Source organism: Nycticebus coucang, chromosome X (assembly GCF_027406575.1).
Source record: "Nycticebus coucang isolate mNycCou1 chromosome X, mNycCou1.pri, whole genome shotgun sequence".
NCBI classification, from domain to species: Eukaryota; Metazoa; Chordata; class Mammalia; order Primates; family Lorisidae; genus Nycticebus; species Nycticebus coucang.
Window position 1 is genome coordinate 81,683,749 of NC_069804.1, and position 17,355 is coordinate 81,701,103.

Below are 17,355 nucleotides of genomic sequence, written 5' to 3' on the forward strand. Positions count from 1 at the left end.
AACATGTACAAGCTGCATAGTTGTATATAGCCAGAAAAAGCCGAGAATTCCCAGTTTGTTGAGGAGTGAGCATATCTACAGCAATTAAATGTGGGTGAAAAAAAGCTTTAAAAGGGCTTGGGAATAGAAAAAGTCCTCTTATATTTTTAGAAGCATGGTATAAAATGGTTGTCAAGTCTTTCTGCATGTTAGCTTTGACATGAACACCACTATAAATGTCCTGGATAACATTCTAGTTCAATAACAAACACGCTCTTTAAGTCAGCACTTGGTAATATTCTTTCATGAAAAAGTTCAAACTGTACCAATGGATATACAGTGAGTCTTTCACTTACCCAGAACAACATCACCCTCCTCATGCCAAATCTTTTCTCTGGAGTAAACCAATCTTACCAGTTTCCTGTTTCCTTTCATAGATATATTATACATATCTAAATATTACAGAAAGGGTAGTACTGTAGGTTGCAATGGACCTTGCCTTTTTCATACATACCTTGGATATAATTTCAACTATATCTGCTTCATTTTTAGGGGCTATATAGCATTCCACTGAATAACTACTCATGTAACTAGTACTGTATTGAAAGATACTTAGGTTGTATCTAATCTTTCATCACCATAATCAACGTTTCAATGAATATCTGTATATATAGATCTTTGTACACGTGTGCCAGTACATCAGGGAAAATTCTTAGAATTGCTGAAATACTTATGCATTATCATTTCTCCAACATTATGAACATTTTAAACAGGAAAAAATAAAAGAATTTTACGGAGAACATCTGTATATTCACCATCTAGACTCTACCATTAACAATTTACTATAGTTTTTTCATCACCTATCTATTCGTGTTAATTTTTATGCATTTCAGAATAAGCTGCAAATAACATTACACTTCCCTCTCAATATTTCATGAATTATATATTTTTGTAATCATCACCAAGTTACTCTGCAAAGAAATTCCACAGTTCATTTATTTTTATTATTTTATGTTTTGGAGACAGAGTCTCACTTTGTTGCCCTTGGTAGCTATGGCATCATAGCTCATAGCAACCTCAAACTCTTGGGCTCAAGCGATTCTTTTGCCTCAGTCTCCCAAGTACCTGCCACAACACTGCAATATTTTTATATATGAGGTCTCTCTCTGGTTCAGGCTGGTCTCAAACCTGTGAGCTCAGGCAATCCAACCACCTCAGCCTCCCAGAGTGCTAAGATTACAGGTGTGAGCCACCACCCCTGGCCCGAAATTTTACAGTGTATATACCAATCAATACTGTTGCCCTATGCCCCTGCAAACACAGGCTTTAATCAAAGTTGTTGATCTTTGCCCCACTTTGTAGTTTAATTTATAGTTTTTTTTTATTATGAGTAAGATTGAAAGTAATTTTATATATTTATAAGCCATCTGTATTTTTTTTTTCCTAAAAACTGGTTACATCCTTCACAGATTTCTACTGAATTGCTGGTCTTTCTGTTTAAACATACACATACACAAACACACTCCCCTACACACATACATACACATATATATATATTTTGCTCAGCACTAAACTTTTTTTCTTTCTATTATTGACATTGTAATAAATATTAAGGAAATTAGCCTTTTGCCTAACATAGGTGTTCCAACTACTTTTTCTAGTTTGGTTAAATCTTCACTTTTGTTTATATTTTTCTTCTCATAAACTTTTAAAAACATTTTATCCCAAGAATGTTTCTAACATTTTTATGTGGTTTTGTGGCATCAAAATCTTTGATCTGTGGACAGATACAAGGTCTGACAATTAAGTTTGCGAACTTGCCACTCTGTGCTTACACTGGAAGCACTGTACAAACAACTTGGTAAGGTTTCATAACCTTGGTATATCAGTGTCTCACAGCTGTGTTTGTGTCAACATGTGATGATACCTTGCTGAGCGGTGTTCATTGTTGTTCCATGTTTTTGTGTGTCATCTGGAAAATGCTGGAGCTTGAATTGAAGGAGTGAGCAAAGACTAAATTCCTTTTTTTTCATGATTTATTATAAAAAGTACACTGAAAACTTGATTGAGCTAGGCTGAATGGCATCACATTTTATATACAATAAAATGAAGTTAGCAGTTCAGGTAAGATATGATATGTCTATTTCATTAATAAAAGTTATTCTCACAACATACACAGAAGTTATACTTTGAAATCTAACCCACTCACCAGGATACAGACCTATCGGTTAGGTTAGGAAAATGGACCTCCACAGGAAATCAGAGGTTAATAGCAGTTTATGGTTTCTTGCAATGCAAGGCACTGTTTTTGAGCTGATCAGATAAAACTCGCAGGTAAAAGTTTGCTTCATAATGCTATAAACTCTAACACTTAGAGATACTATTCTCTGAGTCACTCTAATTTTGGTTATATTCTCACTGCTTGACAATAACAAGTCATGAGGCAATGAGCAAGAGATCAGAAAAGGGCTTACTCGAGGAGAAAGTAACCAGCAGCTTTTCCAGGACTCATTTTCATTACAAGCTGCTCCTTTCACACATCTGCCAGAGAAGTTTTAAAATGTTCACTGTATTCAATAGTACATTTCAATGATTTGACATTTCAAAGATATGAAAGAGAAGGCAAGGAAGGTTGTCTCTCTTATTCCTTCTCTCAGCCACCCCTTTCTTAAGGCAACTAAGAGTACCAATGTTTCATTTTTTTGTGGTGACACTGTATTGATATATATATATATATATATATATATATATATTTAAACTTTATTATGTAAAATTTCTAATATACATAAAAGTAGAGAGAATATTAAAATGAACAACAGTCATCAATTTATGATTATCTTTCATCCCACGGCCAGATTATGATTAAGCAAATCCTAGACATCATATTTTATTCATAAATATTACTGGTTCAGAGCCTGTAGCTTAGCAGCTAGAGCTCCAGCCACATACACCAGAGTTGGCACATTCAAACCCAGCCCAGGCTTGCCAAACAACAACAACTACAATCAAAAAATAGCTGGGCATTGTGATGGGCACCTGTAATCCCAGCTATTTGGGAGGCTGAGGCAACAGAATCACTTAAGCCCAAGAGCTTGAGGTTGCTGTGAGCTATGACACCATGGCATTTATTGAGGGTAACAAAGTGAAGACTCTGTCTCAAATAATAATAATAATAATAACAACATAAATATTATCATAACCCATCAAAAATAAGGATTCTTTTTTAAAAAACCAACTGCAATACCAATATCATAACTTCCCAGGTTCATAATAATTTCTATTATCAAATGAGTCAATACCTACATTTTTTGATTATCTCATACTTTTTCTTTTCTTACAGTTTTCTTAAATCAGGATCCAAACAGGACCTACAAATTACATTTTATTAATATGTATCTTAAATGTCTTTTAATATATCAAGTTCATATGTTTTTTTTCCTTGCAATGTATTTGTTGAAGAATTTTTTCATCCTACAGAATCTGGATTTAGCTGATGGCATCTTTCCAAGGAATTAAAAAAAATTTCAAACTCAAAGCAATTAATTACCTGCCTTTTTCACTTCTAGAATTAATTACTCAATATTTTTCATCTCACTTAGATAAAACTTTAATTAGTATCAATGAAAGGTAAAAGAGAATTCACCATTTAACATAAGCCAAAAATGTTGGAGTTATCACTTAGAGTTACCATTCTTTCCCTCTTTTCTTCCTCCCTTCCTTTCATAACCTTGTAACAATCCATAGTCAGCCTTCCTTTCAAAATATATGCAGATTCCAAATATTTATCACCACCGCCTCGACTACCACCCTGTCCTCAGCCACCAACATCTCTCACCCAGACTATAGCAATAGCTTCTAACCCCCTTCTCCCTTCTTCCCTTTTTTCCCCCTTTAAAACCAAAGTGATCCTAAAACAAACTGAGTCAGATCACATCAACCTTCTTGCTCTGAACCTTCTGATGGATTCCTACTTTATTTAGAAAAAAAGTGAAATCCTTACCTTCTGTCCCTATATCTCTTTGATCTTATCCATAAACCACTCTCACCTTCTGTCCCTATATCTCTTTGATCTTATCCATAAACCACTCTCACTTTCTCTCATTCTCCAGCTGTCCTCCTTGTCTTCCTTAAATGTACAAGCCTTTCTCTCATCCTCTGTCTGAAGCCCTCCTCCACCAACTATCTGCATGGCTTGACACTTGTCCCCTTCAACTATTAGTTTAAATAACACTTCTGGGTCTAAATTTCTTGTTAAACTTGTCAAGAGTGGAAGTGAAATCAGGGACATGTTAGTCCAAGTTTATGGGGATAACGCCATGAAGAAAATGACAGTGTACACAAGGATTAAATGCTTTTCTGAAGGGAGAAAAAGCATCACCAATGAAAAGAGGTCAGGGAGGTCAGTAATAAGCAGAAGTGACAAAACATAGCAAAAAATCTATCAAATTGTGCATCAAAATTGTTGGCTGACTGTGATAACCACAGCAGACCAAGTAAACGTCAATAGAAAAACAGGAAAATCTTAACTGAAAATTTTGGCATGATAAAGATGTGTGCAAAAATGTTCATGAAGGAGCTCACCAATGAACCAAAGCAAAGGAGAATCAAAGGTTGCCAAGACCTCTTGGAGAGGTAAGACAATGTTTGGGCTTTGTTATCACTGGTGGTTCAACATGGTTGTACCAATATGACCCTGAAACAAAGTGTCAAGGTACACAATGAAAGTCAGACAATTCACCACCAATAAAGTTCTGTCAGTCTAAATCAAGAGGTAAAACAACGTTTTTAAACTCCAGTGGTATCAGAAGAATTATTCATTATGAATTTATACTAACCAGACAGTTAATAAACTTTACTGTTTGTAAGGCTGCATGAAAAAGACAAAAACAACCTGAACTTTTCACCAACTCATGGCTCTTGCATCACAACAATGCACCAGTTCCCATGGCACTGTCCATAAGAGAGATTTAGCTAGTAAACAAATAACTGTATTGGAACAGCCTCCCTACTCACCTGATCTGCCCCCCAGTGACTCTTTTCTTTATGCAAAGATAAAGGAAATATTGAAAGGAAGACATGTTGATGACATTCATGACATCAAGGGTAAAACTATGTATTATGACAGCTCTGATGGTCATTCCAGAAAAAGAGTTCCAAAATTGCTTTGAAGGGTAGATAGGCACTGATGTTGGATATAGCTTCCCAAGGGGAGTACTTTGAAAGTGACTGTAGTGATATTCAGCAATGGGGTATGTAACACTTTTTTTTTTTTATTGTTGGGGATTCATTGAGGGTACAATAAGCCAGGTTACACTGATTGCAATTGTTAGGTAAAGTCCCTCTTGCAATCATGTCTTGCCCCCATAAAGTGTGACACACACCAAGGCCCCACCGCCCTCCCTCCTTCCCTCTTTCTGCTTCCCCCCATAACCATAATTGTCATTAATTGTCCTCATATCAAAATTGAGTACATAGGATTCATGCTTCTCCATTCTTGTGATGCTTTACTAAGAATAATTTCTTCCACATCCATCCAGGTTAATACGAAGGATGTAAAGTCTCCATTTTTTTTAATGGCTGAATAGTATTCCATGGTATACATATACCACAGCTTGTTAATCCATTCCTGGGTTGGTGGGCATTTAGGCTACTTCCACATTTTGGCGATTGTAAATTGAGCTGCAATAAACAGTCTAGTACAAGTGTCCTTATGATAAAAGGATTTTTTTCCTTCTGGGTAGATGCCCGGTAATGGTATTGCAGGATCAAATGGGCGGTCTAGCTTGAGTGCTTTGAGGTTTCTCCATACTTCCTTCCAGAAAGGTTGTACTAGTTTGCAGTCCCACCAGCAGTGTAAAAGTGTTCCCTTCTCTCCACATCCACGCCAGCATCTGCAGTTTTGAGATTTTGTGATGTGGACCATTCTCACTGGGGTTAGATGGTATCTCAGGGTTGTTTTGATTTGCCTTTCTCTAATATATAGAGATGATGAACATAGGATGAGCTTATGAACTTAATTGTCAAACTTCATATGTTACTAATTCCATTTAGTTGTGACAGGTCAACCCAGATCTATTTTGCTTCTTGAGTCAGATTGAGTAATTTGTATTTTTCTAAAAATTTCTCCATTTCATCAAAATTATCTAATCTATTGATAATCAGTTGTCTATAGTATCCTTTTAAAATTCTTTTCTTTTTTTTTTTTTTTGAGACAGAGTCTCACTCTGTTGCCTGGGCTATAGTGCCAGGGCATCATAGCTCACCATAACCTCAAACTCCTAGGCTCAAGTGATCCACTTGCCTCAGCATTCCAAGTATCTGGGACCACAGACATGTGCTACAAGGCCTGGCTAGTTTTTTATTTTTTATTTTTTAGTACAGACAGGGTGTCACTTTTGCTCAGGCTGGTCTGGGGGCACTCCTGATTTCAATTGATCCTCCTGCCTCAGCCTCCCAGAGTGCTAGGATTACAGTGCTAGGATTACAGGATTACACTGAGCCCAGACCTTTTAAATTCATTTTTAATTTCTTTTTCCCTTTTAATTTTTCATGTATGTATAAGGTTGTTGTGATGCCCTCTCTTTTACACCTGATTTTAGTAATTTGAGTCTTCTCTATTTTTCTCTTGGTCAATCTAGATAAAGGTTTGTTAATTTTGAACTTTTGCTTTTGTTTATTTTGTCTATTGTTTCTCCATTTCCTATTTCATTAATTTATGCTATAATGTTTATTAATTATTCTTCCTGGTTGCTTTGTGTTTAATTTGCTCTTCTTTTTCCAGTGTCTTAAGGTGGAATGTTAGGTTACCAATTTGAGTCTTTCCTCTTCTTTTATATTGGTGTTTACAGCTATAAACTTCCCATTAAGTACTGCTTTCACTGTTTCCTGTAAGTTTTGGTATGCTGTGTTTTCCTTTTCATTTAGCTGAAAATATTTTTGAATTTTCTTAGTGATTCTTATATGACTCACTGGGTATTTAGGAGTATATTGTTTAACTTCCCATTTGAGAGTTTCCTAATTTTCTTTCTGTTCCCTATTTCAAATTTCACTCCATCTTGGTCATAGAATATAGTTGGTTGAAGTGAAGGGAGGTAGGTGGAGGGAGGGGGATTAATGGGATTACACCTGCGGTGCATCTTACAAGGGTATATGTGAATCTTAGTAAATGTGGAATATAAAGGTTTTAGCAAAATAACTAAGAAAATGTTAGGAAGGCTATGTTAACTAGTGTGATGAAAATGTGTCAAACGGTCTATGAACCAAGTGTATGGTGCCCCATGATCATACTAATGTACACAGCTATGATTTAATTTAAATATATATATCTCTCTATATATATCTATATATATCTATATCTATATCTATATATATATATATATATATATATATATATATATACTTGGTGTGATTCTGAAATCTTTCAAATTTATTGAGGCTTGCAGTCTACCTGGAGAATGTTCCATGAGAAAAATATGTATTCTACTGTTGTTGGATGGAGTGTTCTATAGAAGTGTGTTAGGTCTAGCCAATTTAAGTTTTCTATTTCTTTGTTGATTTTATGCCTAAGTTATTCCAGGCATTATTGAAAGCAGGGTATTAAAGTCTCCAACTGTTGTTGTTAAATTTATATAATTTTACCTTAAAGAAAAGATAATATCATATAATATAATATTATCTTCAGATGAGCTATGAACTATTTTTTCAAATTTTCACATTACTTTTCATATTATTAATTTTCAAGTTATGTTATTTTTTAATTTTATTTTTAAAGTATCTTTTTTTTCAAATTTTCAGGGTAATATATGGGTACCCCACACAAGAACAAAATACAATTAAATTCAAGTAGGGGGAGAGGAGAAGGAAGGGGGGTTTTGGTAAGTTTAACGGGTACAATATAGGGTTATATGGTACATGTCCTAGGAGAAGGGCTAAACTACAACTTGGACTTTACCTAACAAATACAAACAATGTAATATTACTTTTTAAATGATATATGTTTTTCAGGATCATTTTGTTTCAGAAGTTTTTATTCTATAGGGTGTCCCAAATGTCCCCATAAATAGGAAAAATTAACAAAGTCATATTATATTTTTAATATTTGTTATACTTACATTATTAACAGAGAAATATTTTATAATGAATATTTTGTAAATAAAGGTACATTAAGTTACAATTTCCAATTTACCTATGTATGTATCTATGTATGGTGACCTTTGGGGCCCCCTATATTTTCATAATAAAACACCATGGCCCCAAGGAAAAAGAATTTCTTTTTGCAGCAATGTGGTTAGAAGATGAGGGGGGAAAATTTATATATTTATAGTTTGTTATATTAACCTTTTAATTTACCATTTCTAGTTTTTTTATATGATCCTGTGGATTTGAATTACTGTGTGATATCATTCCCTTACTTCAATATAGCTTTGCTTCTACCTACTTCCTCTCTTCTATCATTGCCAAATATATTACATTTTTTATTTGTTATAGGCCCCGAAACACAACTATAAACATATTGTTTTGTATAGCTGCTTTTTAGATCAATTGAGAGAAAAAAAGAAGAAATATGTAGTTAGACTATATATTAATCACTTTCACCTGGGGTCTGCTTTTTTACATGAATTTAGATTACTGTCTATGAGTTCCCCTGCTTCTAGTCTGAAGAACTTCTTTTAGTTAGGTATACTAGCAAAAAATTCTCTCAGTTTCTATTTATCTATGAGTATCTTTATTTCACTCCATTTCTGAAAGACAGTTTTCCCAGATTCTATCTTCTTGGTTGACAGTTATTTTCTCCAGCCCTTTGAAAACATTATCCAATTGGCTAAGAAGCCTTAATTTTTTTCTGTTATGAAGACAGAGTTTCCCTGCTGCACAACAAGTCATTTTTCTCATATTGCATTCAAGAATTCTGTTTGCTTTTGGCTTTCCACATTTTTCCTATAATGTTTCTTCATGTGGATCTCTGCGGTTATCCTACTTGGGAGATTATTGAGATTCTTGGATGCGTAGATTAATGTTTCTCATCAAATATGGGACGTTTTCAGTTATTTCTTTTTCTGTTGTTTTGAGACAGAGTCTCACTCTGTTGCCCCAGGTAGACTACAGTGGCAACATCAAGTCACTGCAACCTCAAACTTGTGGGTGCAAGCCACCCTCCTTTCTCAGCCTCCTCATAGCTAGGATTATAGGCATGCACCACCATGACCAGCTAATCTTTCTATTTTTAGTAGAGATGGAGGTCTCACTCTCACTCCGCTGGTCTTGAGCTCCTGAGCTCAAATGATCCTCCTACCTCGGTCTCCCAAAGTGCTAGAAATAGTCATAGCGTCATTTCTTTTCTTTCTTTCTTTCTTTCTTTCTTTTTTTTTTTTTTTTGAGACAGAGCATCAAGCTGTCACCCTGGGTAGAGTGGCCATGGCATCACAGCTCACAGCAAACTCCAACTCCTGAGCTCAAGCGATTCTCCTGCCTCTGCCTCCCAAGAAGCTGGGAATACAGGCGCCCGCCACAGCGCCCAGCTATTTTTTGGTCCAGCCGGAGTAATTGTTGTTTGGCAGGCCTGGGCTGGATTTGAACCTGCCAGGTCAGGTGTATGTGGCTGACGCCTTAGCTGCTTGAGCCACAGGTGCTGAGCCAGCCTCATTATTTCTTACAATATATTTTCTGATTCTTACATTCCTTCTGGTACTCTCCTTATGTGTGGTGGTGCACTAAATGGTGTTCTACATTTCTTTCAGGTTCTTTTCATTACTTTATTATTTTTTCTCTATGTCCTTGAGATTGAATAATCTTTTTTGATTTATCTTCATATATTCTGATTCTTTCTCCTGCCAGCTCACATCTACTATGTACTACAACTCTAGTGTTTTCTTTTTTCTTCATTTTGGTTAGTATACTTTCTACTCCAGAATTTACATTTTTTAGAATCTTTTTATTGATATTATCTATCTGATGAAGCACTTTTAAATCTTCCTGTATTTCTTTAAGGATGGGTTCCTTTAGATTTTTGGATATTTTATAGTAATTATTTTGAAGTCTTTATTTCCTAAGCCCTATATATGGGCCCTTTCGAAGGCAGTTTCTGTTGCTGCTTTTTTTCTTGTGTATGGCTTCCTGTTTTTTTATATGCCACCTACATTTTTTTTGAAAACTGGATATTTTATATAATATGTTATAAGAACTCTATAGACTGATACCCTCCTCTCCAGGGCTTGTTTTTATTCATTTAATTACTTGGCTGGACAATTTCAGTGAAGTCAATTTTCCCCACAGTATGCAGCCTCTGATGATGTTTCTCAAGACAATAGCCTCTGATGGACAGGTACACTGTCATCCTGGGAAGACAATGTTTTAGCAGGGGTCTCATCAACTATCTCTTTCTAGATCTGTTAAGTGTCTGCCTTTGTTAGTATCATACTCAGATGCTTGCTCCACTAATTTCCAAATGGTTGCTCTACAGTTTTGTATGAGGCCCTGAGGCATAAATTGCTGTATAGACTCATCCAATTAAATTCAAGCCACTTTTCATGTGGTCTTTGTAGAAAATCTTTGAGACCAGCTCCAACACTAGAAAGGTTCTTTTTAGCTATAGGTTTCCTTGGTTCTTGCTATTAAAACTTTTAGCTAGTTTATGGCTTAGCATCTTACTCTTTTTAAGCTATTAGCCTCCTCTTAATTGCTTAGAACCAAAATATCCACTGTTTTTTGAATATTCTCTTAGTCTTGAATTTTCCCATAGTCTGTTTCAAATAACATCAGTTTTCTTAGAGGAGAACTATGGAGCTTTGTATTCTTACAGTTTCCTCACTCCCACCAGCAAAACTTCTGCACCAGTTCCAGAATTGGCAGTGAGAACAGAGGCACACTTCTTTTGGAGTGACATCCCTGCCTTACAAACTGAGTGCTAAGCAGAGGTGGCCTTTGATCTACTTAGCTTGTCTTTCCCAGTGTGGAACCTCCTTCCTACTAGAGAGGTAGGCCAAGGACAATTGGAGCCTAGCATTCTCACCCTGTACTGGTTGGGGTAAAATTTCCACTCTACAGATTGGGCTGGGAGTGGGGAAAAAAGGGAGCTCCAGGCCTATCAGCTGTCCTTCTCCAGACTAAACCTTCAGCAACACAGACTAGAGTAAATAAGAAATCATGGCAAACTATCTTTCTTGGGGAGATATTATATCCTTAAATTAATGGAAGCTGGAGGGGGGAGATTTGTGGTCTTAGCTGTACCCACCTTGAAAAGTACTTCTGTCATGCTGAGTTGGTGTTTGGGAGGGACTAGATTGAGACTCAAATGCCACAATCCCTCACTTTTCTTACAAAGATTTAGTAGCTGGAGTAAATGTTTCTTTGCTTGCTGTATATCCTTCAGACAATTTCTAATAACTTTAAATGGTTGGTTTCTTGAAAATAATTTTGAGCATTTATGGTTATTTTTCTGGAGGAAGGTCTGCAGAGCTATTCATGTCACCATTCTGTAAAGTGCAGTCAGCTTCTTTTTAAGCCTTTCTTTTAACCACGTTTGAGATTTTTAAGTATTTAAAACCCTGCAGAACATTGCTAAATATTTTGTGAAGATGTTTCATACTCTATCTACGAATTGTATCTCAATTTGCCCTTTTCATTTTCAAGGCAACTGCCTTAAATAAGTTCTGCATCATTTCTTGCCTGAAGTATTTCACTAACCTCCTAACTAGTCTACCACCTTAATTTTCTCCCCCATCCAATCCTACTAATGGAGTGAACTTCTGTGTTACACTCATTCCGTTCCTTTTTTTCAGACTTGTGAATTTCTACTTATTCCTACTTATTCCTCAAAGGACTGATTTTTCACCTTATTTCAAACAACTATCAAACTCAGTTGACTGAGTTGAAAATGAAATGTTAACTCAGGGATCAATTAAAATTTGTTCAATCAATTAGTATATCTCTTATAAACCCCTTTGGTATATATTTTTTTCTATTCTGGGCTCAAAGTAAAAAATACAAAACATAAGAGATATTTAGATACTGTTTGGTTTGTGGAAAAACCCAGAGTTAGTATTAAAATAATAATATAAATAGTTATAGCTGCCATTCTACTTAAATAAATAAAGCCTAAAATTATATGTATTCAGGGAGAAGCCTTCCCTGCAAAAGGAGGGAGTATCTAGGTAGCCAGCTCATAATTTTGAGAAAAAAATATTTAGATTCTAGGCTGTGTGTTCTAGAGGGAATAAAGGAAGGATTTATTACCAAATATTTATTTCTGTAAGAAAAAGAGAAGAATATTCTGAAAGAATTCCCTCCTTGGATGCCTTTAGTATCAAGGAGCTTTGTAACAGACAGTAAGACAAAGAAATTGAAATGTCAAAAATGTGGTAATGTGAGAAATATATTACTTTGCTCAGGAATATCTGGCAAAGGTCCCATTAAATTTATAAACTAGACAGAATCAAATAATTTCCCTTCCTCACCATCCAATTTAGAAGAAATAAAAGGAAATTAATGTTGTTTCTTACATTTTCCTTTTTCAGGTAAAACATCAAAAGCTAATAACAAAACCAGTGAAAAAGATATATTATTCAATAATGAAAACTAAACATTTGGATTCTGATTCCTAAGTTAATTTCCTTAACATTTAGATGCATTACATACAGATGCTTTGTTTATATAATAACATATTCATAAAGAGTAGTATAAGCTAGGTAATTAAATTTATATTAACTGGCAGGCTTGTCAGTGTACAGTATGAGAACGAGCAATAAATCTAACCCTTCTTTCCCATTTCATGTTATCTAAGGATTAACCAACAATAAAAATACCTATTTAAAGAAGATCTACCCCAGATTTCCTGGTTCTGAATTTAAAATAATATTAATTATTAGACTCTTTTCTCAGAGTAAAAAAATATTAACCAGATCTCAAAAAGTTGTTTTTCTGTATAAAATTTGAGAAATGTTGTTTCTAATGTGCTTCTTTGAACAAAAATGGTATATTGCTTTCTGACCAATACCTCTAGAGAAGTCATGTTTTTCAGAACAAGTGCTCTATGCTTAAGGGCTCCCAGGACTTCTCTCCTTGTACTGACCTGAGGCAGTCATTTGAGCTAGGAAGAGCAGGTACACAGAGGTAGCATCCAACTGAAGGTGTCCCCACTGGTCATCACCTACTACAGTGGCACAAGTCTTAGTATTATACTTGGCATGGAGGCTATCCTTAGTACTCTGACTATATTTGAAGGATTCTACTTTATCCACCTGGGGAAAAAAAAAAAAAAAACATTAAAAGGATTATATGCAGAAAAAACAACCCATCTGCCACACTTCTGCAATATATCATTGCAATATGAAGATACATTGTTTTCAAGCAATTTGCAAAAATTTAAAATACAGTATTACCTCTTTTTCCTTAAATAATACAACTGGGAAAGTCAGTTGTTGTTGTTTTTCAATTTGATAAATTGAATTAGAAAACAATACCAAATAGTCAAAACCAGTTATTTCCCATTCAATGCCCTTCTTTCACTCTTCAGATGGTTGCTTGGCCACACTGTAGATATATACTGAGACTTAGACCATTTGAGTGAGAACAGCTTAGTATGAAATAACTGAGTGTGAAATGATGTATTTGTTTCTGAAACTGGGGTAGGAACGTTAAGGGAAATTAGAATAAGAGGATATATTTTGAAAGAATTATGAAAAGACCTGGTGTGGCTTGGCGGCCATAGCACAGTGCACGGAGGGTGGCGGGTTTGAACCATTCCTGGGCCTGCTAAACAACAATGACAACTGCAACAACAACAACAACAAAAAAAAATAGCCAGGCATTTGTGCGGGCTCCTATAGTCCCAGCTACTTGGGAGGCTGAGGCGAGACTCGTTTGTGCCCAGGAGTTTGAGGATGCTGTGAGCTGTGATGCCATAGCACCCTACTGAGGGTGACAAAGTGAGACTCTACAGCAGGTGAGAAATAAACAAAGGAACAGAGAAAAAGTAGGATATAAAACTGAAACTAGAGGTCAGAAGGGAAATATTGTGCAAAGGACAACTGAAGGACTTAGTTCATGAAACTGATGTTTGATTATGTATGCCTCTGATACATGATAATAAGGAATAAAAATAAAATCCTAAGTTCTCTCCAACTCCACTGACTGAACAGACCCCTTCTTAGGCCAGGGAACCCCAGAGAAACATTAAAACTGAATTCTCAGCCATGATATGATGGGAGTTCAGACATGCCTCTTTTTATACCCCTTCCCTCCTTAACCACCATTAGGCTTTTTTCCCTAAGGCTAAAATAGAACCAGCCCTTTGGAAAGACTTGTTCCACCCCTGATTTCAATCAAATGCCTAATGGCCTAACACTGCTCCTATCTTTGTGCCTTTAAGCACAACTGACCAGCATCTGTTCCTGATCAGGGACCACCAACCATTGAGTGGTTCAAACCAGACTAAGTGTATGCATGGTAAGGTTTTCATGACCTCTGCTTCACCTTTTGATGTCAAAGGTCCGAAAATTCCATCCTTGGATCATGCTAATGCCTCCATTTTTCTGTACATGTGACCTATGAATGGGCATGAAGCTCAATTGCACACATACAAGATTTCTCCATTCATAAATATTCATGACCCCTCCTATACCTTGTAAAAAATATATATCTGTCCATACTGCTCAGCATAAATTCCTATTAACATTGCCTGGGGTTGACTTTCTGGTCAGACTTCAGTAATGAATAACCACAGGCTTCAATCCTTTATGAGAAATAAAGTTCTCCTTTCCAAATTATGAACTTCAGTATTTTCTTCAGTTGACAATAGTTACCATTACACCTTAAATGTGGTTTATGCAATTAGTGACTTTAAACCTATTTGCTAAGGTAGAAAGTCCAAATATGTAAAATATAAAAAAGCAGCACAGACAGGTAAAAAGGGAAATGATAAATATGAGATGTCCCAATAGTCAGACATTCACTTATGAAGAAGTTCAAGAGTTTGGAGTTTATTTCTTTTTAATTTAGACTTGTTTTGTGCCTGTGAGCAGTCATTTTATTCATCTAGGCCCGAATTTCTTCTTCTAATGAAACATAATCCATCTGCAGAGATACCAGTGACTGGGTCCGACAAAGGGGCAAAGTGGGGAAGGAGACATCAACCTTCCCAGACTGATCTATTTGCTAGGTGGCTCCTCCTGACTCCACGCAGCACTGGAGTAAGCCCTATCAGAGGAGTCACCAGACCCCTGTGATCCAGTTCCCAGAGGCCTCTTGAACTCTCCCACCCAAGACAGGTGCCCATTGAGACAATTGATTTGAACCTTCTGAACTGAACCAATAGACTGAGGACTTTCCAGGTGGTGCCCTGGGTGTGCGATTGTAGGAAGGTTTGATTTTCCTTTTCCAATGGGTGCCAGAGGAGGGCAGGTGGGGTGACTTAATTGCTGGTTTTTCCACACAGCTGAGACTTCAACCCAGAGTAAATGTTACACTAGGGTTGAACACAAACCAGCTGAAAACAAGACAGAACCACTTACCCCACACACATGGCCCCAGTTTCTCAGGCCACAACACTGTACCGGCCCTAGATAAAGCCCCAGGGGAAAAATCAAAGAGAGTAAAATAATCATGGGGCGGAATCAGCGGAAAAACTCTGGTAACATGAATAACCAGAATAGATCAACACCCCCAAGAAAAGATACGGCAGATATAATTGAAGATCCCATTCATAAGCAACTGGCTGAGATGTCAGAAATCGAATTCAGAATTTGGATTGCAGACAAAATTTATAAAATGGAATTAGGAATTCGAGGAGAAATTCAAAAGTTGTCTCAAGAATTTAATGAATTTAAAGACAAAACCACCAAAGACTTAGACACACTGAAGCAAGAATTTACAGCCCTCAAAGATATGAAAAATACAGTAGAATCCCTCAGCAACAGAATGGAGCAAGCAGAAGAAAGGATTTCTGACATCAAAGATAAAGCCTTTGAACACGCCCAAACTCTCAAAGAGGAAGAGAAATGGAGAGCAAAAACGGATCATTCTCTCAGAGAACTCTGGAATAATTTGAAGAAGACTAATATATGAATAATTGGAATTTCTGAAAATGATGAAGTGGGCTCGACGAGCACAGAGGCCCTTCTGCATGAAATTATGAAAGAAAATTTTCCAGACATGCTTAGAGATTCTGAAATTCAGATAGCAGACAGCTTCACAAACCCAGCACGATTCAATCCCAATAAGTCATCCCCCAGGCATATCACAATTAGCTTCACTAAACTTAATATGAAGGAGAAGATTCTCAAGGCAGCCCAGCGAAAGAAAATCATTACGTACAAAGGGAAGAATATTAGAATAACTGCAGATCTCTCTTGAAACTTTTCAAGCCAGAAGAGGGTGGTCTTCGAATTTTAATCTCCTAAAGCAAAATAACTTTCAACCCAGGATCTTGTATCCAGCTAAAATGAGTTTCATTTATGATGGAGAAATTAAATACTTTAATGACATTCATATGTTGAAGAAATTTGCCATAACCAAACCAGCTCTTCAGGATATTCTCAGACCTATCCTCCACAATGACCAACCCAATCCTATACCACAAAAATAAACTCACTCAGAAACTTCGGATCAAACTCCAACTTCCACACCAGCGAAAGGATTAAAAATGTCCACTGGACCTTTGAAAAACTTGATACCCCAAATTCCACCAGACTTATCAATATTCTCCATTAATGTGAATGGCTTAAATGGTCCTCTAAAGAGGGATAGGTTAGCTGACTGGATAAAAAAACTCAGTCCAGATATTTGTTGCATACAAGAGTCACATCTTAACTTAAAAGACCAATACAGACTCAGGGTGAAAGGATGGTCATCCCTATTTCAGGCAAATGGTAATCTGAAAAAAGCAGGTATTGCAATTTTATTTGCAGATACAATAGGCTTTAAACCAATAAAAGTAAGGAAGAACAAGAATGGTCACTTCATATTTGTTAAGGATAATACTCAATATGATGAGATTTCAATTATTAATATCTATGCACCCAACCAGAATGCACCTCAATTTATCAGAGAAACTCTAACTGACATGAGCAACTTGATTTCCACCAGCTCCATAATAATAGGAGATTTCAACACTCCTTTGGCAGTGTTGCATCGATCCTCCAGCAAGAAGCTTAGCAAAGAAATTTTAGATTTAAACCTAACCATCCAAATTTAGATTTAGCAGACATCTACAGAACATTTCATCCCAACAAAACTGAATACACATACTTCTCATCAGCCCACGGAACATACTCCAAAATTGACCACCTCTTAGGTCACAAGTCTAACCTCAGTAATTTAAAGGAATAGAAATTATTCCTTGCATCTTCTCGGATCACCATGGAATAAAAGTTGAGCTGAGTA

At 36.2% G+C, this 17,355-nt stretch overlaps 1 protein-coding gene across 2 annotated transcripts in view; it reads right to left on the bottom strand.

The window, feature by feature from the left end:
- Positions 1 to 17,355, bottom strand: part of PHKA1 (phosphorylase kinase regulatory subunit alpha 1) — a 397,078-nt gene that overhangs the window by 364,117 nt on the left and 15,606 nt on the right. For both annotated transcript variants that reach the window (XM_053580169.1, XM_053580168.1), the window contains one exon: positions 13,046 to 13,214. In XM_053580169.1, the coding sequence (XP_053436144.1) occupies positions 13,046 to 13,214 (169 nt within the window). The remainder of the gene's footprint in view (positions 1 to 13,045; positions 13,215 to 17,355) is intronic.